At 38.3% G+C, this 26,557-nt stretch overlaps 1 protein-coding gene across 2 annotated transcripts; it reads left to right on the top strand.

Moving 5' to 3' along the window:
• Positions 1-1,673: 1,673 nt before the first annotated feature.
• On the top strand, positions 1,674-26,540 carry nxpe3 (neurexophilin and PC-esterase domain family, member 3). 2 transcript variants are annotated; one of them, XM_084421184.1, is made up of 6 exons: positions 1,674-2,023; positions 21,198-21,356; positions 22,187-22,956; positions 23,116-23,186; positions 23,571-23,771; positions 24,497-26,540. In XM_084421184.1, the coding sequence occupies exons 2-6, from the start codon at positions 21,264-21,266 to the stop codon at positions 25,060-25,062; spliced, it is 1,701 nt and encodes a 566-aa protein (XP_084277310.1). In that variant the 5' UTR covers positions 1,674-2,023; positions 21,198-21,263; the 3' UTR covers positions 25,063-26,540. The 2 variants fall into 2 exon arrangements, with proteins under 2 accessions (XP_084277310.1, XP_084277309.1); XM_084421183.1 differs by lacking the exon at positions 1,674-2,023 and adding an exon at positions 2,049-2,389.
• The last annotated feature ends 17 nt before the right edge of the window (positions 26,541-26,557 follow it).

The following is a 26,557-nucleotide window of genomic DNA, read 5'->3' as shown; positions in this document are numbered from 1 at the left end:
CATTAATCTCTCTAGTCATTCACCTATCTTGCATTATAAAAAAAGTATACACTTTACTCATTATTGGCAACAAATAATGAGTATCAGAATATCATACTACTCATACAATTTCTGCTCATATTATGCAAATTTTGTGTATGCTTGAAATACAAGATCCTACTACATTTTGCCAGAATATGCAGCAAACAACCCAAGAACATAAATCTCACAATACAAGCACGCAGCTTGTCCATTTCATGTCTCTCTCTTTTTTTTTAAATAAACGATTTCCTGGATGATAATTAAACACCACTTCCGAATTAAGGATGACGGTAATGCCACATTTGACAACAGTCTCACATACTACTATTTGAAATGTTTGCTGTTTCACATATGTAAAAAGTAAAATAGAAGGGATTATATATTTTTGTGACAGTACACTACTGACCCCGTGTGGTAGCCTACTAACTGCACTGTGCTCAGTGGAATGAGAATGAGACTTTGTGATCTACATCCACATAGTAAAACAATGCATAGTTTACGTTTTGTTTGCAGGTATATAACATTGCAACAATGCACTATATTTATCGCTAGTTTTAATGCCCGTGGTCATCATAAATAAAACGCAGATCCCTACAGAACTGTAGTAAAATAATTTTTCAACCCCTATACCCTCAAATAGGGCGTTATTTGAGGAGACAGCCATTTGTTGTGGTGTCCGAAACCACAGTGGACGTTATTGAGTCCACTCATTCAATCCTACATTGGCTGTCCGAATTCACTCATTGCTTTTCATTCACTCCTTCGAATGAACAGTATTAGTGGACTAACGTAAGGAATAGTGAATGAGGGTTAGGGGGCGATTTCGGATTCTTTTTATTGCAATAACAATAGGGGAATACAGAGTCATACAAAACACAAAACTAAAAATATTTTTTTTTTTAAATAAAATAAAATCAATCATTCATCTAATAAATCAAGTATCCTTTTCAACAGCTGAGATGTCTTAACAGCTTTACGATTGTTCTGTATTGGAAGTCAGAGAGTCGTAAAAAAAACTTTAAGTCAGTGGAAAATAGTCTACCATTTGGTACAGTTAACATACATTTTGCTTTATGTAGGCTATTTCCCAAGTAAAATTTTATTTTTAGTTATATTATCCATTTCCAATAAATTAACCGACATCACAATTCATAAACAAGACCATTATATCAGTTATAGTGATACATTTGTAAAACACCTCAAAAATAAACAGAGAAACTTTGGACCAAATTGGAGAAACCCCTTCTTTAAACTTACTGATAAAATAATCACATGGATAATATCTGTTTATTATTTTAAAGTGAGTTTCTTTGACTCTATTAGGGATTACATATTTATTAATATGTGACCACAGATTCTGAAAAAAGGTAGGCCTAATGAAAATTCTGTTTCCATTTCACCAATGCCTTAGGTGAAACATTTTCTTCTTTACGATTTGTCAAATATAGGCTACATAATTATTCTCTTTTTTTTTTATCCCTAATAGAAAGTATTATACATCTTTTCAATTTTGATAAGGTGAAGTAGTTTCGGGGAAATACAATGGATTAGTTTTAAATATTGCGAATTCGGATTCAGCCAGCCATGCAGCCAGCAATGTCTGGATTGGCGCCTAGTATGAATGTCATCAAGGTGACGTCAGCGCATTCGACCAATCAGAGACATCTATAGAGGCAATAGTTCCTCACTGCAGTGCAGAACATTAAAATTATCATTAAATAAATATTGTTTTCATTGAAACTACATTCTTTATAATTACCGAACAACACTTTATTGTTTTTGGTCTTGGTCAATAAAGTAAAATAAAAATAAATCCCACCACCAACAGTTCATCTGTGGATTGGCGCATGCACAATTGCGAAACAAAAGGACGAGTTTGGGATTAACTTGCATGTAGAAAACATGTCACATTTGGATTGCTGTCCAATCAAACTGGGAAGTTTTAATACGGAGCAGCCTCAATGACGTATGCAGTCGACAAAATGCGACCTCAGTTATGGAGGTAAAACATTATGAACGTCCTTTGATGCAACGTAAAAATGTAAAATTATTTCTCATTATTTCCTATTGAAGCGCAAAATGTGACCACACGAAATCATATTACTATTATCTGTTTCCCGTTTTTTCCTGTTTACATCTGGGGCGGAAACGATGATGCGATGCGTGATTTGTGTGTTAGCAAACGCTTCTCGAGTCTCGACTCTCGATGCGCAGCCACTTCTGGTAGTCCTCTGATCTTGTCTGCTTCAGTGACTCGGTTATTTCTTTAATTTTTGATTGACTGTTGGTCATGATGTTGTGTTCATAATGGATAAAACAAAGCAGTCAGCATCAGCAGCACGCCAGGACTGGAGCATCAGTGCAGTAGGTGAGTTAATGATTGATGCTACATCCGTTCACAGCCTAGAGAATAATTATGCAGTTACATGAATTCAGCCTCGTGTATGTTTTAACATCCGCGGCATCTGAACAGCATCCACTCATGCACCGAAATAGTTGTTTTGATATTCGGCGTTTCAGACTCTAAACCCTAACTTGTGTGGGAAAAAATGGGTTTGTTTTGCAATGCCCTAGAATGTTTATGCATAATTTAGTTTATACATTTTCTGTAAAATAGTGCTGTTCTCTGTACCATTGCAAAAGTATTTTTTCATATTTGAAAAAAAAGAAAGAAAAAAGAAATGAGTTAATTGATGCTATTAATAAGTAAATAAAACATTAGTATGTAGCCTGCAAATAGATCCGGTAAGTAAACATTGCGTTAAAAGTTAAAGTGAAAATAGTAATGAAATGAAAAGCAAAGATATTTTCTGTGCTTTACTAGACAATTTTGAAGTAGAAGTAGTCAGTTTTTATTCATTTATAAATCTTTATAACTATTGCTAAAAATAGAACAAAAACTTGAGATTTAGGCCACAGCCGAGACAGTGTCCCACGCTGGCGTCGTGGGAGGGAGGAGCCATGGTGGTCTAGAGACAGGGATGACCGGAGACGACAATGACTTTCGGAGCCCGAAGAGCCGATGCAGCGACTGGACTCCGATGGCCTAGGCGGCTGCGCTGGAGCTGAAGTGACGACCCACCGAGATGGCAGCAGGAATCCAGAGGGCTGAGGTTGAGTTGGAATGACCGAGGGCAGAGGCGGAGCCCGAGGAAGGGCAGAGCTAGCCGAAGGAGTGGAGGGCTGGAGAGCAGCAGACGGCCCGCAAGTCTGCAGCGGAAGCATGGTGATGTTCGACCCAGGTGAAGCCGACGTTCCGAGGGAGCCCGGCGAGGCCGAAAAATCCAATGGTTACTGCTGACATTGAGGAAGGAGAACAGGAGCCAGGGCGACAGGTCGAGGAGCTCCCCACATCCAGGCAGAGATGGCTCCCAGCAGGCCCGATGTGTTGCCACTCCACTGAAAGGAGGCAGAGGTGTTGCTGAGGGAGGTTGCGATGACTGGGTGGCAGGAGTGGCTGCAGACATGCACAGATAATGATGAAACAAAGTCATTAGAGGTGGTGGAGGGAGGCTGGCGGACCAGCGTGATCAGGACAGAACAGACAGATTCATGTGGAAGCAATGGGGGCAGGGTATCATCCTCTCGAAAAACAGAGTTCCAATGCGGTGGGCAGGGCTGCCCAATGAAGTGAATGAGGTCATCCCGAACTGGATTGAGAGCCGACGCGATGGAGTCTACATCCAGTCCACTTTTGTAGCTAGACTGGTCAATTGAAGCCCAATATTCACCAAATCTCTGGAACAACTTGATGTTTGGTCCACTAGATGGTCCCATCAGTGTAGCAAAAACCTTTGCCATTATTAGTTTCATGATGTGATGCCTGCATGCTAAGCTGTTAAGATCCCTTCCAAGCTTTTCTTCCAAAAGTACACAGGCACCAGCATGAAGTCCTGTGTTGCTGGCTGTTGTGTCAAAACACATGAACTTAATACGGTCAAACTATTTCGTAAACAAAGAGTTGAAGCCGCGTTGTATGTCGCCACCATTCGTGTCATTGACCTCAACTATTTGTACAATTATGGAAAAGATTAGATTACAAATTGACCATAATGGCAAGAACCCCTATAGGGATCTCCCAGTCACGTGACCCCTAGCCGAGTGTCAGCCATTTTGACGGAATACTTCAGCGCACCTACATACATGAGAATGCGGATTATCACATGTTTTATGACAGCAAATTGATTAAAATAATATAATAGTATATAATGGGTCACTGTATTAATTATCTTGAGCCTGCTGTAATGTTCCTCTAAATATATTTTCTTTCCAACTGTGCATTCTGAATAATAAATAGGCTAAATATATGTATCCACTAAGCTGCAGCAGTCCGCTCGTCTTCCCATTAACAGTTTTTTTTTTCTTCTCTTTCTGACATTTCATACCTGTTGGGTTTACATTTTTTAATTAAATTGACTATAAAAAAAGATTGCTTGTGTGTGCTGGTGTTTATTCCAGTCTTTTAAAATAGTTGAATGAATGCGCGATCGTGCCTGTAACGATGTTAAATAGGCTAATGTTAGGCTATTTAATCAATAATGTACACAGGGTAGAGGAGAATGACAGTCAACTATATTATAGCATTTTGGGCATAAACATGTAAACAGTGAAAAGATTGACATTGAAAAATGACACAGAATGATAAAAATTTAATATTTAATTCAAAAAATAAATGTTCGTGGTTCACACTGATGTTATTCATTTGTTCTCACACACTTCAGCGTCACGGTCACTGGTTTAGACGAACACTGACCATTATCTATTATTAGCACAGCGGCCGTCAGCTAACTCTTCACGTCATGTCATCACAAAAAGAAATATACAAGAGGAAGATAAAGGAATTAGAAATCATAGATCCATATGAAGCACCACAAGTTCTTTTTTTACAGACATTAAATGTGTAGAAAAACTTCCTGACATTGAGTTCGGTGACATACAGCTAAGTTACCTTATTCACTTCCCATCACGCTACACCGGAGCTTCATTAAAAGCATACACAAGCTTAGCAGGCTATCGTTATCACAGCATCGCTCGGGCATGATAGAAGAATAGATGAATATTTCGCGACGAGCTGTATCAGAGCCCGTCTCTGGCTGTATTATAACCAGGGCCCGGTTTTTCAAAAGGTTTAATCCGGATTTAGTAATCCTTTTTTTTGCGATCCGTGATCACGTAATCCAGCTTACTTTTGAGCCAGTTTTTCAAAGCAACATCGGATTGGATCAATCTGATCCGGATAGGAACTTTTCAGGATCACCAAATCCTGTTTACTAGAGCCTTAAATTGAACCAACAGTGTAGCCTACTGGCTTAGCAAAGAACAACAGTTGGCAAAATACCGGTGGCCACAAATAACCATTGTTTATTTTAATTTTAAGACACAGAAACACTGTAATAAACAGAAACATTTTACTTTCCTTATTTTGTTATAATGTTAAATTGTAGATTTTGTTGTTTTACCATATCTCATTAGATGTGACATGCTTCATATATGCTTCAAATATGAAGAAATGTATATATCATCAGTAAACACTGATTTTGTGATCATTCACTTAAAAAAAAACCTCTCTGGTTTTATTTGGTTCGAAAAATCACAACTGAATCCACCTTTCTGATGGGATCAGGATAATCCTGTTTTTTTGGATCAAATAGATCCCAAACCGAGTTCAAAGTTCTGAAAAACCCAAAGGGCATGTTTGATCCAGATCAAATTTAAGATCGGATTACATGATCTGATCTTAGTTCAGAATCCCTCTTTTGCTTTTGAAAAACCCATTTCCAAGATTTGATCCAATCCATGATCCGAAATCCCACTGGATTACTTTTGAAAAACTGGGCCCAGCGGTTTAGCATTTTCTATTCCGTCAAGATGGCTGCTCTAAATGGCGTGACGTCACGCGGGACATCCCTATTATTACTCAGTCAATTGTGCACAATGTAGCAAATAAATTAATTTAACAATGCAATAATCACCTTCAGTTCTCTTCTCAATGATGCACAAAGTTAACTGTACTACTGACTAATGAGCTAAAGTGATAAATAGCCAAACAGTCTAACACAACAATATTAATTGGTGATTGATAAGAGACGACAGATGACATGTTATTCATTCCAAAGAATATCTCAATTCTAAAATCATAAAATATTTTGAACATGAACACCACAGTTAAATGAAAAAATAACAATACTCACCCTCAAGGATTCATTTACTTTGGTGAACAAAATTGAAATAAAATGTCATTTTTTCCCCATAAATGTAGCTACTACATATGCAACATTTGAGCTCATTGAGCTACCAGTAAATAATAATATATCTGAATGAAACTTGGCACTGTTACTATGCATCATAAAAGGAACAAAATGAGGGGGTGAGACCTTTAACATTTTGAAAAAAAAAATTGTGTTGACACGTTCAACTTTGAAAATCACAACATATGTTGGACGTGATCCTTATGTTATGAAGAGGAGCGATTTTTCGACTGAATTGAAATACTTGCCTGCCATCGAGGTGGTAGATATAGAGAATGTGAAGCTGAGGTCTGGTTTTATATCACGCTGCCTTTCTGCTAGTGAGCTTAGGGCAGTATTTTGACTTTCTGTTGTGATTGTGAAAATTCGTGCTGAATGGAGAATTGCCAGAATTGAGGAACTCAAATCCTCATTCAGGGAGAAAACTGGACAATGTAATACGCTTTGTTTTCCATTTTCTAAGTGTAAAAACACTAAGGGAAGCAGGTTGAGGAGGTGACGGGAAGATGCCGGATAGAAAATCTAGTAATAATGTCACTGATTAAACCCACTGCATATCACTCAATAAAATAATCAATTTAGCCTAGGTTTTTTTTTTTTTGCTTGGTTTAATAATTAACATTACATTTGCGAGTATGACTCTCACTCGGCTTGTGAATTAGCATAACTTGCACGCAACCACTTCAAAACTGTTTACAAAAGCTTCAATGGATGTGATTTTGGTTGTCATTTGTTGAAATAAATACAAAAAATACAGTGTGTCAGTGTCTGTCAGCTGAATGTGACCCTCTTCGTGGCCATATGGGAAAGTGAATATTTACAAAGACAACAATAAAACTTCACTTACATTTCACCTTTCCAAAAAAAGAAATGCATCGACTTCTGTCAAACTTGTTGAACACATTTTTTTTGGGGGGGACTTTTCTACCATATGATGGCTTAAGCTTACGAAAATTAACCATGGTTTTATTATGGTGTGTAGCAGTGGCGAGCGGTGACTTTTTTAACCGGGTATGCTGGGTGATGCATTATGTCAAAAATGCACCTATGCACGTTGGATGGGTTTATAATAAGCGCATTCGCTCTCTAGACAGGGTGTTATCTTCTCCGTTGCTTAATCTCGTGACACATGGCAACACAGCTAAAAGTTTCCTATATTTGACCATTTAATGAAAGTAGTTGATGCATTCATAACAGGGACGGAGCTGAGTGGGCCGATTTGACAGCTTGCCCACCCAGTCAGATCCAGGGAAATTGATATATATATATATATAATCAGTGGCGGCTGGTGCTAAAAAATGTTGGGGGGGCACAACAAACTGAATTTTTAATTCAGGACTGAATGTAGGCTTATTGTTAAATAACAATTTAACAGTGATAATAATGTAGCTATCATTAGCCTAAAGTTTAGCTAAAACTTCAGCCGGTAGGGTTGGGAAATAGCCAATTGCCAAATAAATCTGAATTTTTGGGCTAAATGGCGATGTATGGTATAATCTGAGTATTTAATTATTATTTTTCTATTTGAATAAAAAAAACCTGTATTTAATTTTTTAATTTTTTATATTTAATATTCTGATCGATATTGTCCTACAAACAATGTTTATATTGAAGGTTATAAAAACAAACATAGTGTAACCTTGCTGTCTATCTGCAGTCTATCCAAAAAAGGGGTCAAATCACATTACATTCTAACATTGCAACATTACAATCTAAAAACAAAATAATGTTTTTTTAAAGAAGTAGTTCAATTTAATAAACCAAAAAAAAAAGAAAAAAAAAAGCTAATATCATAAAAATACACATGTAGGTTTGAAATTCTCTAGCACATTTATGTTCACCAACAACAACAAATATTCAACAACAAATGTTTTAGCTAAATATATTTATAATTTAGTGCTAATGTATATTTTAGTCAGAATAATTGCGCTCCTATTCTATTGCGCTCCGTCTGTTCGGCGCGCATGCACGCGGGGGCGCTCGTTCACGGAAGTATAGCTTGCAGAAAGCTCGCCCGCTCATGACAGCAAACTGGACTTTCTAACATTTACAGATGGAGAATATGTCCGTGAAATGTAAGTTATGCACTGAGGAAATTATTGGATGTCACTTCAGCTTATGGCTAAATACTAATAGAGGTACATTTGTTTCCACCAATCGCTGCACAAGTTAAGGTTACGTATGATGACGAAAGCACGTTAGTGCGAGCCCTCCCGGAACCCATAGAGAATGCATTGCAGTGCCTGCAGTTCGAAAAAAAAAATCTTTGAATGTAAGTCTATGGGAAGACTCTGGGCGATTCTCAGCCAGAGTGAAATCGCCCAAAAAGAGGCGGTTCTCCACAGAACGTGACTCGGCGCTGATTGGACTATATCCAGAGGCAGAACAACAGTGAGTGACTGCTAGCGTAACTCTGTGGTTGAATGAGATAGTGATTGATTGAAAGTCCCTTTCACACTTTGGTGGTGCGTCGCCCGATCGTCCTAATGAAGAAACCGCCGCTGTATATAATACAATTTACTGACGTTAAAACTTATTTTTTAATACGTATTGTAAATGTGATTTTGTTTTTTAATACATTAAAACTCTATCCTAATATTAATAAGAACATGCTAATTCGTCTCTTCAGTCACGTCACACGCCAGCGCCCAGTAGTAATGTTCTTCTTCACGCAAATATCCATTCCCTGCTGCGTTCCAGTCCACTTTTAGACACACACTTGCGAACTTCCCTAAGCACTTCCCCTTGGGGGAATCCCCGCCGCCATTTTAAAGTGCGTTCCACTTCGTGAAGTGGACGAGAGAAGTTTATATGGACAGACCCTCGTTCCCTCGATTTTGACCGAGGGAGCGAGTCTACTTCATATGCACACTTCAGGCACCTATATGTTCCACAATGCAGTACGATTGTGACGTCACCACAAATCTCGTCTAATCACCACCACAACAAACAACTCTATGATATATTAATTATATATTTTAATTTAAAACAACCCACACACACATATACATTTGGATGCTGCATTAAACAAATTTTTAAAGGGAATTTTTTTTTATAATAAATCAACTCTATATAGCTGATTCCAAGTGATCAAGGGCTTAGGTGGACGTTCCAATTCAGCCCATTGCAGTTTCCGCCAGTAGTGGGCACACGTGCATCGTAAGCAATGACGTACATCCAAGTGAACGAGACGGAGGGAAGTTAGCGAGTGAAGGGTGTTGTGGAAAAAAAATTATCTTTTCTTTGTATTTTATTTTCAATGATTTAGCAAATGAATGCCATGCGTTCTTTGGATGTATTTTGAGTTTCTTTTATGATATTGATACAGCTGCAGGGTGTGTGTGTGTGAGATTTCAGAGGTAAGGAGATTCCCGTGCTGGGGAGGGGTCAAGAGGGGTCAAGGGGGGTCCCTTTTGTTCCTTGTGCTGTGAAGGGTGACAAGAGATAACACTATAAAAATGCTGGCCAACCTCTGCTCTGAGTCTCACTCCACCTGCAGCTGGACTGTGGATGGACTGGGAACATTCTTGCAAGAATAAATATCTTTTAAGGACAATTTGAATCCTGATGTCTCTTAAGCCTGATGCTATTTTGTTAGTTACTTGTTTTTGCCTCAACAAGTTGGTGTCAGAAGTGCGAACCATGAGGTTTCTTCTGGCCCTGAGAAAGCGTATTGACGGACTGATCACCCTAAAGCACAAAAGGCTTTAGTCTTACCTCGCCGAATTGAGAGAGAAGAGCCAAAACTGCTATCAGGGCCAGGAGGAACCCACTGGATTCAGAAAGAACTCGGAGGCAGTAAAAGCATCTCGGGTAAGAGACAGTTAAATTATTTTGATAATTGTGAGTGAACGTGAACCATATTGGCTGAGTTTTGCTTTTTGGTACGAGCGAAAGGTGAGTTAATCACAAATTTTATGGGGAGAAATCGATCTGACAAAGCAGACCAGTTTCTGCCTCACTTAGCTCGTTAGTGGACAGGGGATCCACTGGTGATTCAGAGAAATCACAGCTGCTGAGATGATTACGTTCTACTCGAAATTTATGTAAACCTTAGAGAAAGTTACAGGATTAAGAAGTTTCTGGGTGATTGTGCTCTACTCGAAGTTTTACCACATTGAATTGAGTCAAGCGAATAAGCGCACGTGGGGGAACTTTGAGTGGAACGTAATGACAAAACCAGGTTGAATTAATCAAGTAAAAAAGAAGTTTCTGGGTGATTGTGCTCTACTCGAAGTTTTACCACATTGAATTGAGTCAAGCGAATAAGCGCACGTGGGGGAACTTTGAGTGGAACGTAATTACAAGACCAGGTTGAATTAATCAAGTAAAAAAGAAGTTTCTGGGTGATTGTGCTCTACTCGAAGTTTTACCACATTGAATTGAGTCAAGCGAATAAGCGCACGTGGGGGAACTTTGAGTGGAACGTAATTACAAGACCAGGTTGAATTAATCAAGTAAAAAGAATTGAGCGAGCGAATAAGCGCACGTGAGAAAACTTTGAGTGGAACGTAAACAAGCAGAGGTCCGTCCGATCTCGGAGTAAAAGATCGGGTCTGTCGAAGACGTTTGACAGATTCTGTAAGACACGTGTCGATTTGTGAAATCCAGAAAAGAGGAACTCAGCCAAAATGGGGTCATCTAACAGTAAAGTAGATCATTTTTTATACACCAATTTTCTGTCAAAGGAGAAATAATGATGGTGGTAAATGTAAATGTATTTCCCCGAGGTGGGAACCTTGAGTAAGATAAGACTCAATGTCGTAAAAGAATCAATAGAAAAGAACGAGGGAAAACAGAATGGTTGTTATGTGTGTGTTAAACATGTGTGTAAAGGACGCACACACGAATGCATACGCTGATTTACTTTCTGCTACCTGCAATGGAAAAAAAAAAAAAAAAAAAAAAAAAAAAACCGGTTGGAAATCTTTATGTGTGGCTGATGAAACTTTGAGCAAAGTTATGACTGATGATTTGAGCAGTGTTGTGAATGATGAGCATATGAGATTGTACAAAGGTAGCCTACAGGGTTTTCTGAAATGCTAACTTATCCGTTACTAGTCAGAAAGGGTTGTTGAAGTTTGTTCATGAGTGTAAAACTGTGAACGGACAGTGAATTGTTGGATGGGAATGAAGCAGATAAAAGAGAACAGAGTCGATGCAGAAGGAACTGACATGTAGGGAACGATAGAGTTCATGGAACTATTAAGTCAAATTAAGTTGAAATGGTATGAAAAGTGAGTTTTAGATAAAAATAAGGCATTGAATATGATTAACAGGGATTAACATGATATAAAGATAAGGAATGTTTCATTAAGTAAAACGATTGTCTTTTGAACCTAAAGGGTCCAGCTATGCTGGGAGTACAGCAACAGCGCTTGCTTGTTCAAACCAGCTTCTGAATGTTAAATGTATACTTGTTTTGTAATCAGTGTTGTTGATGATAATATCAAATTAGAAAATGTCCAGAGATTGGATATTTTGTTGATATTAAGCCATTTAAGGAAATATATTGTTTTATAAAGGAAATTATGGGTTGGAGATCATTTCCCCAGACACGTGTGACAGAAACTTTGTGAAACCCGTTTAGAATATTTAGATTTTCCGTGTCGCTTATGAAAATTAATGTTCTGCCAATAATGACGATGTGAATGCTTTATTGTATTAATGTTATGAAAACAAGGGTATTTAAGAATAGATTGCCATATTTTTGTAACAAGAGTTGAAGGTGCAAGCATCTAGGATAGCTGTGTGTAATTTAGAGACCGAGAACAAGATTTAGAGAATCTTGTGGTTTCTGTGGAACAGTAGAGATAAGTGGGACTGAATAATGATAATATTAAGTTGAATCTGCATACTAATCATTTGAATAAGCTATCAAACCAGTGTTAATGAAATTAATGACACGTTAAAGTTTTAATACTGTATGAAGAGTAACTGAACAGTCCTGATAAATAGTGAGATAATAGAGAGCAAATGCTATAAGCAGTTCTGCTCATGCTCTGAAGAGATTTGCAGATGATGTTTTGTAAAAGTTTGATTGTGATTGGAAAGATAAACAATAACTTAATTGGCTCCAAACAAAGAAAGTGCCAAAATAACACAAATTTAAAGAAAAGTCTGTGTTAATATGAGTTAGAAAGTAGATCAGTGTTAATATGATGAAGATTGTGATTCGGCTGTTGTAATTGAATTTGCAGCTGGGACAGTGGGGGAAAATGCAGAGAACTTATCAGTGGCTCTGTTTGCATTTCCTGAATAGGAACGCTCTGCTTCAGGGGCGTAAAGTAGGGTGGAGATGTTAGAAAGATAAAAGGCAGAATAACAGAGAGTGTTTTATTGCAGTCAGCTGGGTCATTCAGTGACTGTAAATGCCCACTGTATGACTGTAAAAGTAAATGAAGGAGAAAAGAAAGTTGATAGATGGAACTTTTGAAAGTTGTTAAGAAAGATATTAAGTGTAAGGAATTCCTTTTGAAAGGAAAAGAACTATAAAAAGTACCGGTTGACGTAAAATTACAGATGAGCTAAATGAGTTGCAAAATATTTTAAAAGTACCGATCACTAAAAGGATGATTGTGTTTTGAATGAAACGCTTTGATAAGGTTTTAGATGATATAGAGAGACAAATCTAACGAATGATTTATAGTGATAATCATAAAATGTATGACAAGCAGAGAGCGCAGCCTCAAAAGTTAGTATGAACCATAGAAGCAGATTGATAAACTCCTAGAGAAAACATTGAAGTCGGGTATTAAATTATGGTAATTGAAAATAAAATTGAAATGAAATTTGAAACGTTATTAAGAACTAGAATAATTATTATTTCTTTAAGATAAAATAAACAGAAGCAGTGTTACAGGATTAACAGTTGCTAAATGTAAAATGTGTAAAAGGCATTTGATTAAACAAAGGCTTGTTAATGTTGATTTTAAAAGATAAGAATGTGATTTGGCCAAAACAGGTTTGCTTATCTAAATCTGGCATGTGCTGTAACTGAAACTGCCACAGTTTCAGTGCAACAGAGACTCATTCGGAGTGGATATTTGTAATGTCTAAATTACAATACATGTAATTTATGGAAAAGATGCCTTAAGATGGGCTACAGTTAAAGAAAAGATGGCAGATAAAGTCTGAAGTTAAAGGTTTATGAGAATGCAGTGTACCAGTCCTGATGCCTCAAGAGTCTCTCTCTCATTCAATGTCAGCTGAAAACTGTTGTCTGAGGCTGTGTAAAGCACAGTGTTTCAGTTGAACAGATTCATAGATGCGGAAGAGCTAAAACAAATCATGCTACAGGCAGTTCAGATTTGACAAATTTAGAGGACAATTTGTAAATGTTTTAAAAGTAAAACTGAATGATTTTAAAGAAGTCTTTAAAATAATAATGCAGACCTTAAATGATAGAAGTGACATTTTTGACTAGTTTATTTTAGGACCGCTTCTTTGTCTGATTTTAGCCTCCACCATAAAACAGGGCTGATGGCTCCGGCTACAGAAGTAACAGTACACTGAATGTACGATTGTGATCTAAATTCACTGACTATAATCTAAGCAGGTTGCTACCTTTAAGATGATTAATGAATTTAAGTGATTAAATACTGTTGTTATTAACCTGTCTCCCTGTGAACACTATTAGGTCAGAATGGCTCTGATGACTCTTGAATGCGCCTTTTCCTAAGCTCCAGAAAACAACAGATTATGTTGAAGAAAACGGTCACAGATTCTGTGATGGGAAAAAGCGGTTACCAGTGTGTACGAGTGATTACTTCAACGACGGGTACGATCTTTTAGGCCAAAAGGACAACCTAAGACAGAAGGGTCACGCAAAAACACTGGGCATTTCCTGATGGAGGTGTTTTTATGTGAGAAAGGTATTAGAGTTGAGCGGTGACTGTGAGGCCAGCAGCATCAGCAAACCATTGAGAGGCGAGATGAGCTGTAAGAAGTTACGGCCGTCTGACCCAGAAAATGTGAGTTCCTCTATATACCACTCACCAGAAACCGCGTTGATTGAATGGCTTGTTTTTCTGACAAGTGTCTGCAACTATGCCAGGGGACAACACCCTGAAGAAAAGACAATTATAGGTTAAGAGCTGATCTGAATGGGCATTCAGGAGCCAGCAGAGACCATTGAACTAGTGGTTATCTGTTGTGGAGACAGTTTAAAAAAAAAAAAAAAAAAAAAAAAAAAAAAAAATTTTTAATGTTAGTTGCCTGATGAGCAAGGAAAACACAGAGATTTGTGTTGATGCTGAACTAATGTGTCAGTTCTGACTCCTGTAGATCATTTAGACATGACAAAGGACCACTATAAGACATGGTGGTGGCTAAAGATGACTCAAGAGAATTTTCTGGAAAACAAAGGTTAGGTAAATTGAGTATTTAAACTAAAGATAACCTTAGAAAAGATCATAGAACGATTGAATATGACTATGATTATTTTAGTTACAGTCCTAGGAGGCTGTTGAAAAGATTATTTGCTTATAGTGAGAGAGAAAGAGACTGCTTGAGTGGAGGAAGAGGATGGTACTCTGTCTGTTCTTCTGTTATCAGTCAGCCAAAGAAAGCTGGAGCAAAATAAGATAATGAACCAAAACAATCCAGCTGACTTTTCTAAAATCAGATGGATAATGAACAGACATGCTTTGAAACTGGTTAAGAGGCCATAAAAACATTAGATAAAAGATACAGGAAAATGTAAGGTTAAAATGTCATTTAAAATTTGAATCCTTTTAGATAAAAAGATATTAATAAGAAATATGAGCGGTTCATAGTCAGGGAAGAGTGTGAGTGTGAATTCATGTTTGTACAGTATGTGTTAGTTTAGGACAACTATTCTGTCTGAATAGTGTGTATACATTTGTCATTAACCTCTGGAAAGAGTGTTTTAGCATTATAGATGGGTTAAGGCGAATGACAAATTTGAAAAGTAAGCTGAGGATTGTGAGTCAATCTGATGAGAAGGCAACACAGAACAGGATGAGCTTTAAGTTGATTGATCATCGAGCTCTGTCTGTTAATTATTATTTTGGTCATTCATGATGTGCAGTAGATTTGAATTACTTTCTGGACAGGTTTAAGTATTGATAAATTAGAATTGTGAAGTCGTAGATAGCCGTCAGTCATGTGTTGAGAAAAAGTTATAAATTTGACAGCAACAAACACGTACAGTAGGCTAAGTAAATATCAGATTATCCAGAGAGCCCTTAACAGTTATGTATTGTAAAAAGGGGAAGATTGTTATTCGACTGACGTTGACGAAGTGTAGTGACGTTGACAAAGTGTACACGACCTGACCTGACCAATTGATGACCTGGAGAATGTTCGTAGATGACAGCTGATTAAGAGACCAAACAATAGGGTTTAGGGGCCATTGCCTTAAAGCCACAATTTCATCTTCTTATCAAATTGTTTTAAGTAATATTTTTATTTCAGAGGCAGAGAAAGATGGGAAATTTGGCTGAAGGACAACGTTTGGGTTAGCAAACTTTATCCAAACAAATGTTACCAAATAAATATGAACAAATATTGCAGTTTTCTATAGCTCAAACAGTAGAGCGTTAGCGCTTGTAACGCCAAAGTCATGGGTTCAATTTCCGAGGGAAAGCAAGAATTGATAAGAATGTAAATGTGTACCTTGAAATGTAAGTCGCTTTGGATAAAAGCGTCTGATAAAAGTAAGAGAATTTTATTATGTTAGATTTATGCACGAGATGGGTGTTGGGCATCAAGAGGAGGATGAATATGCTCATGGCGGGAACAAGAGAACGCACAGTAAAACAAGTGGTCAGATGAGTCCTTGAACTTTTAGTATGGATAATTTGTATTCAGGCCACAAACAAAGACATTTCGGCCTCACAGGTGGGAAAAACAGTAAATCCAGGGGGGGAGGGCTAAACCCATTGTCTTCACAGCAGGCTGAGAGGTTATCTAGCTTTGACCTCATCGGTATATGAGGACAGTAAAAGTCCAGGAGGGGTTTATTTGAAGAACTTTATTTGTATTAACCAGCTAGATCTGGTTTACTAAGGGGTTCACATTTGCTGAAAGCCATCGCACAGGTGGGAAGATAAATGTTGGGAGGACATTGGGTTTAATTGTGTGCATTGTTTGTATTTTAAGTGTGCTAATAACAAGAATTGTTTTGACAGGAAACGCCGGAGCAGATGTGGCAGCACAGCAGACAAAAGAAAACTATGTGACAATAACCTCAACATTTGTTTTTCTTTACAGAAGATGCAGACTTTTGCGCATGGCATGAGCAAAGTGAAGAAACAGTGCCTAACCCTGTGTAATGCCTAACTTAAAATTTTCATTTTGCAGGATGTCAGGATGGATTGAACCAAACAGAACTGATTCTGTATTGTTTTGTTAACATGAACAACATGGGTTGAATGTTTTTTTCAGGGGAACAAGGACCCTGAGTGCTATTCAATGAGCAAGAAATTATCCGGTGATATGTTTCAGGTTGAAAATTTCACAGGTCACACCAAAGGGACGACAAGACACGCGCTCACTAACAAAATCACTTAAGGCCTCCATTCGCAGGTGACAGTAGACAGTAAATGACTCATTCCAGTGGGGGTGCGATCGTGATCTAAGGGAAAATCTTGTAAGGATTTGAAAATCTTGGAAGGATCTGGGTCCAAGCATCTCATCAGCAACCCCATACGCCACAACGAAGAATAAAGTGGAAGATCAAGGATATGCGCTAGAACATACCTCTCCTGCCAACGTTGGAAAAAGACCATTTCAACAGCACACAAAGTGTCATATTGGTGAAGATGGAACGTCCATGAGGCAACGAGATGATCAACATATCTGGAGAAAATGTTGACCAATTAATGGTTGAAGAAAAGTTTTGCGATTTTATTTGATTGAATCAAATTAGGGCTTAGTATTGATATACATGAAGGGTATAACTGTTCTTGAATTAAGACTTGAATTAATTCTATTCTTAAAGATTTAATAGTATAATGGGTTTGATTAGAAAACAAGAGTGAATTTTTTCTATGTTGTTTATCAGAGAATGATAAAGAGGAGGAATTGTTGTGGAAAAAAAATTATCTTTTCTTTGTATTTTATTTTCAATGATTTAGCAAATGAATGCCATGCGTTCTTTGGATGTATTTTGAGTTTCTTTTATGATATTGATACAGCTGCAGGGTGTGTGTGTGTGAGATTTCAGAGGTAAGGAGATTCCCGTGCTGGGGAGGGGTCAAGAGGGGTCAAGGGGGGTCCCTTTTGTTCCTTGTGCTGTGAAGGGTGACAAGAGATAACACTATAAAAATGCTGGCCAACCTCTGCTCTGAGTCTCACTCCACCTGCAGCTGGACTGTGGATGGACTGGGAACATTCTTGCAAGAATAAATATCTTTTAAGGACAATTTGAATCCTGATGTCTCTTAAGCCTGATGCTATTTTGTTAGTTACTTGTTTTTGCCTCAACAAGGGCATGACAATTTTGGACTGGAACGCAGCACAAAATTGTCATGCCCTTCGCTCGCTAATTTCCTTCCATCTATCGTTCACCATAGACAGTAAAAGAAATTGACACAGCGACCCCATTGGATTCAACGGAGAAAAGTGAAGTAAATTAGAAGCACTCACTTCCTGATGGCTGAGCGTACTGCACAGACTCAAACTGAGCTTGACGACGTAGATGTGACGTGAGCAACCTGTCTGTCTTCTAGTAGCTGTGCCAAGAGAAATCTGAATCATTACCTTCCGAAACTTACAGAGACGGAGAGTGTGAGTAGGAGGTGTCCATGAGCTAGGAGCAGGAGAAACTTTTGCTAAGTATTCTAATTAATTATTTTGTCATTTTGCCTCCACGTCCCCCCGATTGCCCGCGAGCTTCTCCTCCTGTCCATACGGTAATTTCTCTACTGTGCGTGGTTACGTGTCACGTGGTCACGTGGTTATGACACAATCGTTAGCCTATTTTTACAAAAACTCCTTCTACGGGGCGATAACATAAGATACAAGGTAATGGAGCCTTTTATACATTTTCGTGTTTCTTTAGAAATAAATAATGGACAATTGGAGTCTTTAAACGCCTCAGATGTAAAATTATTCGCTGTCAAAGTGACGCCAAAATGAATGGGAGTCAATGGAATGCTAACAGCAGGTGATGGTCTGCTAATCAATGGCGGCGCCCGGGGAAGCTTCAGTTTTTTCCGAAACATTGGCCCCCTGTCGTTCACTCAGATGTACGTCATTGCTTTAGTTCCACTACTGGCGGAAACTGCAATGGGCTGAATTGGAACATCAAATCGTGTTGCATTGTGGTATATGGAGCTGCCTGAAGTGTACATATGAAGTAGACTCGCTCCCTCGGTCAAAATCGAGGGAACGAGGGTCTGTCCATATAAACTTCTCTCTTCCACTTCACAAAGTGGAAAGCACTTCAAAATGGCGGCAGGGATTCCCCCGAGGGGAAGTGCTATAGGGAAGTTAGCAAGTGTGTGTCTAAAAGTGGACTGGAACGCAGCCTATCAGTGCCCTTTTTATGTTATTACAAAAATGGCTATACCACTATCTATGATGCATTTAATAAAGAAAAATGTCTTGGCAAAAATGACAGGATGCCAAAACAACTTGAGACTTTTGTCGTTTGAAAAGGGAACTAACAGATTGGCTAATTAGTTAATGACGATATCAACATCTTCAATTCAAAACCCAGCCGACTCTGACTTGTTTAGAACAAACATCAGCCACACAAGGTAAAGCCATGGGTTTTTAGTCTGGCCCGCTGTGGCATAGTTATGCAATATATAAAAGTAAAATGAGTATTCAATGCGATAAAATAGCTTATTTTCCCTGCAAACGATACCATGAAGAATGTGAATATTTATAGGGCTGGGAATCGATTCCAAAAAGAATCGATTCCTCGATTCCGAGGCGTTGGGAATTGAGAGTCGATTCCAAAGGTTGGAATCGATTCCATTAGGGGAATCGACTCCTCTTTAAGATTTTTTTTTTTAACACAAACCGCGGCCTGTTGCCGAATTCATCTGTCAACACAATCACGTCACCTGTAAAGAAATAAAGTTCAGACTACTAATATACTATAGTGGGCGCGCGACCTACAGTAGGCTACATTTATTGCATTCGCAGCGTGAGCTGGAGGAATGGTTACTGTGGGAACAGTGCTTGTGTGTAGGGGTGCGTGCGAACATTATAGTGTGCACGTGACCTACGTATGACAGACAGAAAAGAGCTCTTTTCGTGCTTTATTTGTGTCGCCGACTCGCCGCAGGTGTGCGTGTAAAAATAGTTTATATGTGTAAAGGCCTAAAAAAAAGTGAATGTGTAAAGGCCCTAAAAAAAGTTTATATGTGTAAAGGCCTTAAAAAAAAAAGTTGTGTAAACTAAAGGCCTAAAAAGTTTGTATGTGCAAAGTGTGCAGTCTGTTCCTGAACAAAATGCTTTTAGAATTTAACAGGAATTTTAGCTATAGTTTTATGATACTGGATGAAATTATGTACCACAAATAAATAAAAATCAATCTATCCACATATACACTTAGTATGTGGATAGATCGATTATGTGTGTGTGTGTGTGTGTGTGTGTGTGTGTGTGTGTTTAGTTAGGTATGTAGCCTATGTAAAATAGAATCTACCGCATATGTATATGGTGAACATATTCCTAGTCTTTACACTGTACCTAATGCAGGAAGCACGACGTGACAAATCCCCGAAGTAAATGCCTTGTTCTATTTATGACCAAACACTCGCAAGTCGCGGACAAATGGATTTGCAACGGTCGCTTTGTCACGCCCGGTGTAGAGAGTTTCTTGCTGTGTGGCACGGTAAGACGCGACAATGTTAGACATGCTGTTGGTATTAAAAAAAGAAAAGAATCGAAAATAACAGTGAGGAATCGATTCCAAGAATCGATTCTTTTCGATTCCAGAAACAGGAATCGGAATCGGAATCGATTCCAAAAAATCCGGAATCGAACAGCCCTAAATATTTAACTAAATCAAAAGGTAAGCAGGTGTCCATAATAATTTCAGTTTCAGCAGACGCACAACACCATTAAAGGCGACAACTTTTAAAGTAAAAAATTAGAAAATTTACGTCAACGATAAAAGCTCCTTGTGGTTTGATCGATTTGAGCAACAATAACCGACGCAAAACAGGCATTTTGAGTTTGTGACAGTACTATGTAGAACATTTCTTACTGCCCTCCATCTGCTTTTCGCGCCACAGCGTGACGTCATGTGAAACAGCTTTCACGCCACAGACGCATCCGTTTTCTCACGCAGAGAAAAACCGCGAAGCGAAGAGGACGCTGACACCTACAGACAAGAAAGAGCAGGTTAATTTATCATTTTGACATTAAACAAATTCGCAGTTCTCAGATTCTGTCAATTTTATTACGAAATTCAAACAATAAATACCGTTTGGCGCTTATTAATGTGACGTGACAGATCGCTGTAGCGCCCATGAACCAATCATTACTCTTTACTACTAACTTAAGTTAGTTAACGTTAATACTTAATAAACACCTATGAAAATCGCAATCGAAAATACGGCATGGCATCGAAATACGTGCATTACGTGCAATACGTGCAAGAATGGCATCGAAATACGTGCATTGTGATTGTATCATGTCCCTAAAATTCTGTTTAGTTACCAAATGTTATGACAGTGTTTACATGGTACAATGACTGGTACGTTAACGTTAAGTTACTGTTTTTATTATTGCTTGACACATATTTCACGATTTCAATTCAATTATTGTGATTTGATTCCAATCGTAATTCAATATCGATTCATTTGGATAAATAGTACAGTAGATACATGTATATTTTTCTTAAGAAATATTTTTCTTTTGACAATACATCAGGGCCATAAGCCCCCAAAGAACCTCCTCCCTGCTGCTTACATGCTATTTTGGTTTGTCTTATTTGCTTAGCATGCAGTAATGGCCAGCCATGACCCACTCTAGTGTCAGACAGAAGGATGACAGAGAGAGGAAACCATGGAGAAATACCTTCCCAAATATGTTCCGGTCTTTACTCTGCTGGCACTGTCAGGACTTCTATTCCTGCTGTGGAATATCACCTCGTTGGAAGTAAGTAGAAGCCTCATCTTGTGTTATATTTTGTTATAATGGTTTGTAAGTACACTACAGTATATTGATCAGATTCTGGCCGCTTACATAAACCTCTAAGACTAGTCTTACAAGTTAGACATACATTTTTTTTCTTTAAGATGGTTATTAAAAAAAAAAAAATCAGTAACATAAAAGCGTAGATTGGCCTAATTTGATACCGAAAAGTAAGACTGACTGCCCCTGACTAACTGCTAGTGGGTCATACTAGAACTCAAGACACTATCTTACCATATTGGCTGTTTTATGCAACTGGCTCAGGATTGAAAAAATAAAAGAAGTTGTTGGGGAGAGGATCTAGTTCAACTGTTGTCTAGTTACTGAGTTACATCAGTAACTATTCAGCTTATTTTGCAGTGTGGAAGCACGTAGTAGTTCATATTTCCGTTCTTTGTGTATTTTTTTTTTTTATCTGCTAGGTCCTAGAAGAAGCTAATACTACAATTTAGCTCTTTGTGGTCACACAACAGGATGTACGGCAACACAATTTATGTTATTTAGTGTACAGCAGTGAAGTATAAATCGATCATTCACTTATTGCCATGTTACAGTTTTGTTTGTGCAGAAACATTACTGTTAAAAATAAAGTCTCCATTACTTTTAAAGGCAGGGTAAAAAAGCAGGTTTTATCGAATACATGCATTATTTTAAATTCCCATGATGATGCACTTATTTTCGAAGGTCAACAATAAGCCAAAACAATTTAATTTTGGCTCTAAATTCTCAGACTTTTCCATGCTTCTCTGTATTGAAATATCACATTGAAGCTTCTGTGATTTTGTCTCCTGCAGAGCTGGAACTGTCAGACAGCTTCTACCTTCTATCAGCTTCAAAACAGCATCCAGTCAGTCTTGAAGACCTCTGAATTACTTCTACCTGTGGAGTTCAACTACTCATTCTGTGCCCACCTCGGCCAGGAGCCCTCCGCAGAGGAAGCCAGGGAGGAGAGCTATCTTCTCAAATCCATTGCCTGGCCAGAGCCATCAATGCTAGGACTGCCGTTGCGTCAAAGTAGTGATCCTGCACAGAGCTATTATACTATTCAAGACCCTGGAGATCTGCAGGTTGGTGGGCAGTTTGTAGTGAAGGTACAGATGCAAAACTTTTTGGGCCAGCCCAAAAAACACGGAGGAGACTTCCTAGTAGCACGACTTCACACACCAGAGCTGGCGGCAGGTGTGGCGGGGCAGGTACACGACCACAACAATGGAAACTACACTGTATTTTTCCCACTGCTTTGGGCAGGCGTTGTGCAGGTGGAACTGACCATGATTCACTCCAGCGAGGCTGTGATGATCCTCAGGCGACTGAGAGAGGAGCAATCGGACCGAGTGTTCTTCAAGAGCCTCTTCCGCTCAGGGTACCTCTCTGAGACTACTTTGTGTAATTTGTGTCTGCCACTCAAACAGCAGCCGCTTTGCAACTACACAGACCCACAGACCGGAGAACCCTGGTTCTGTTATAAGCCCAAGATGTTGGACTGTGATACACGGATCAACCACTCAAAAGGGGGGTATAAGAAACACCTTCTCACTGTTTATGAGTCACAGTTCTTCCACAGGTGAGTGAGAAGTTAACTACAGCAATACTGTTTTTGTTGGCCTATGTCAATATTTACTGTGCTGAGAATGCTGATGTATAAATACTTCAATTTAATGCTAAAAGAGCACCTTTTTTCTGCATTCTTCATGAATGACACTTTAATTTTGTTTTGATTTAGTGGAGTAAATCTCAAAATCCCAATACATTCTGCAGGGGTGGACAATGTGACTGTTCTACCTGCTTCTAAAGGTAATGTTTCACATGAAATATATACACTACCGTTCAAAAGTTCTGTCGGTCAGATTTTTCAAACGTATTTTGAAAGAAGTCTTTCAAAAATTTTGTTTGTTCAAAAAAAGTTTTGTACTCAGCAAGTCTGCATTTATTTGAATCAAAACAGTTCAGTCAGGACCACTCTGGCAATCATTTTTTGTTGTTGTTGTTGTTGTGGATTCAGTATTGTCTTTGGCAGTATGGTTCCTTATTAGGGTTCTGGATAGCGGATTGCAATTGTTGATTCTGAGTTCTCATCTTCATTTTTTTACTTCTGCTCAGTTTGGAATAAATCAGCATTTCCTCATTGTCACTTCTTTCTTTCCTTTATTAAACCTTAATATTTCTGTTTCCTTCCAGTACGAACCAAAGGGAAGCACCTTAAATTCACTCCTTCCGGTTACTACTACCAGGGATCATGGAAGCCGTTGAGTGGTGTCGTCATGCGTCAGTTTAATGGCTCTTCAGTCATAACCCAGTGTCTTAGAGGGAAATTGGTGTACATGTATGGAGACTCCACTGTGCGACAGTGGTACGAGTATCTCATCGCCCATGTTCCAGGTCTGTAATATTTTTGGAAATCTTTTTAAAGGTGATTTTTGTGGTTTTGATCACATCTTCAAATTTTCTTTAGCCAATCCAATGTCAACAAACCAGAGCACACAAAAATGATTGGTTGTCAGTAATACAAATTTTTCACACCTTTCGCAGAAAATTTACGTTTTGGATACAAAATAGGTAATTTGTGTAGATCTGTACATGCCAAGCACTGTGAGTTTAGGTTGCCTATAATGTGCATTTAAAAAACGCAATATACAACCATCTTCCCAAATTTGTAATGAGAATCATTTATAAATCTGTTTTCAACAAAAGAGAAGCTCTAAGGTTTTCTTGTGTTTTATGGTAAAATAAAAGCTCTCTCTATGGTTTAAGTTTGAAAGCAAAGAAATTAAGACAGCCATGAATAATAGTACTAGCATTTCTGTTATTCTGTAAAATACCTGTATCCTGTAAAATATAAATATTTTAATAATAATACTATTATCATTATATGTTTATTTTATTCATAATAGACATATTGAATAGGTTCCATTAAAAACAACAGTGTAAATGTTTCCTGAGACAACTGAAGTAGAGAGATTTGTTTGTGGTCTGTGGTGAGTTTTTCCATATATCCTCATCCTAAAGTAGTATTTTAAACATTTTCTTTTTGGGTGGGCATCAATTCTTTTTCTTTTCCTGATTCATATCTACATCTTACCCCCTTTTTTCCCTCAACATTATAGAGCTTAAAGAATTCAACTTTCATAGCCCGAAGAATGTTGGCCCGTACATGGCAATCGACAGCAACCACAACATACTGTTGAGATACCGCTGCCACGGGCCGCCGATCCGCTTCACGTCCGTGTTCTCGGCTGAGATGCACTATATCTCAAATGAGCTGGACGGCTTACGTGGGGGCTCGGACACTGTGGTCGTGATTAGCATCTGGTCACATTTCAGCACTTTCCCAGTGCAGGTTTACATACGGCGCCTGCGCCACATCCGCAGGGCGGTGATCCGACTGCTGAACCGAGAACCAGCGACTTTGGTCCTGATCCGCACAGCCAATCTCCAGAAACTGGACCCGGAGTCCAGCATGTTCAACAGCGACTGGTACTCTCAACAGCTTGACGCAGTGCTCCGAGCCATGTTTAAAGGTCTGAACGTCCAGCTGGTGGACGCCTGGGAGATGACACTGGCCCACCACCACCCTCATCAGCTACACCCTCCACCTGACATTATATCAAACATGCTTAACTTTGTCCTTTCCCACATCTGCCCAGTAAGGAAAAAGAGAAGGCAGGGCTAATGCAAGGCTAAACTTCTCTAGCAGTATTTGAGGAATATTTATTTTAAGTTGTATTTTTAGCCTTTTTAGAGAGGGGAACAGGATCGGTGCTGGGAATTGAACTCAGGTCACCAGATGTGCAGTTGCACTATATGTCGGAGCGCTGCCCATGAGGATAACGGTTCTGGCATTTGTGGGCAATCTTGAGGAACTGGTGAGCGTACTACTCTTCCAAACCTCTCCGTTTGGGATCAGCCCTTTTGCTATCTATTCAGCCATTATTTGCTATCTGTTTGGGCTTGCAAATGTTTATAATAATTTTGTTAATTAGACATACAAAAGCAAACAGTTAATGTAGCCCTTTATACTTTAATGGCAATATTCTGAGGTATGCAGAATCCGTTTTTAAAAATTAAGAATTCAAATATTTATTTATAAATCAGTTTGTAAATAACATTTATTGAAATGAGTCGACATAATTACAGAAGGTATATAAGAGTATTCTAAACTATAAGTGCAAGAACATCTGTTTTTGTGCCTTGGTAAACTGTGATTGCATTAGCTGGTCATAATCTGTCTGTCCAGCTGACATAAATGCCATACGTCACGTGATTTTTGTATTTGACACAAAGTATGAAGAGCATGCAGAGATACAGTAGTCAACGTTTGAAGTGGATCAAAACCTTTCATCAAAATTACACATGAATTTTGAACAATACCCGTTCTTAGGACAACTTTGATGAACTTTTTTGACCCACTTCAAATGTTAACTACTGTAATGAAATTACACTTTGACGAAGTGTACATTTAACCATTTTTTTTTTTTTCAGTTTAGTTATTGGCTTTAATATTTATTTTGCCCGTCAGGCCTTGTATAAACATTAATATAATTTCTCTCAATTTGCATTTACCTCTGAATGATCCAAAAATGTATATAGTTATATCATGTTGTATGTCTGTTGTATTTTATGTATCCAAGTATGCAGATGTTTTGTTTTTTTGGAAGAGTTTTTTACAGTCAGTTAATGTGCCTTATTTAACACTCCCCTTTTTTGTGTTCATTTGTCCCATTCCATTTTTATGTTATTTACAGCTGAAAAAAAAAAAAAAATCTCTGAGCCTACTATGGTGGTACTACACCCTTTAGGGTGACATAACATGACAAGTTAGCATGAAAAAGAAGTTCTTATAATCTTTTCTTCCCTATTGTGACGTACAAGTTAAATAGCATCACTAATGAAAAAAAAAAAAAAAAGTAGGGCAGGACTTGATTTTGTCCATCTGGAATTGATTGAATTATTTGCTATTGCTGCGAGAGACAGGTTGCTGAAGGGGACAGGTTATTTTCCCACCATCTCACTGGTGAACACACGTCATCAGAGCAGAGATGCCGTTGCAAGAGAGAGAAGATTATTTTGATTAAGGATTGAAGCTCTTAACATTCCTCATCCATCATCCAGTGTTGCTCATGACTGAACAAAATAAATTCCTGAAGCATCCATTGTGTTTTTGTCTA

This window comes from Rutilus rutilus, assembly GCF_951802725.1.
Source record: "Rutilus rutilus genome assembly, chromosome: 10".
In the NCBI taxonomy this organism is placed as follows: domain Eukaryota; kingdom Metazoa; phylum Chordata; class Actinopteri; order Cypriniformes; family Leuciscidae; genus Rutilus; species Rutilus rutilus.
The sequence above is the reverse complement of the archived record's forward strand: the minus strand, read 5'-3'. Positions and strand labels throughout refer to the sequence as shown.

Bases quoted from the DNA above. Each gene is read 5' to 3' on its own strand.
- nxpe3 (XM_084421184.1), top strand. From the start codon at position 21,264: ATGGAGAAATACCTTCCCAAATATGTTCCGGTCTTTACTCTGCTGGCA. The intron at 22,957-23,115 runs GTGAGTGAGAAG...GTTTTGATTTAG, and splicing joins GAGTCACAGTTCTTCCACAG to TGGAGTAAATCTCAAAATCC. The intron at 23,187-23,570 runs GTAATGTTTCAC...GTTTCCTTCCAG, and splicing joins TGTTCTACCTGCTTCTAAAG to TACGAACCAAAGGGAAGCAC.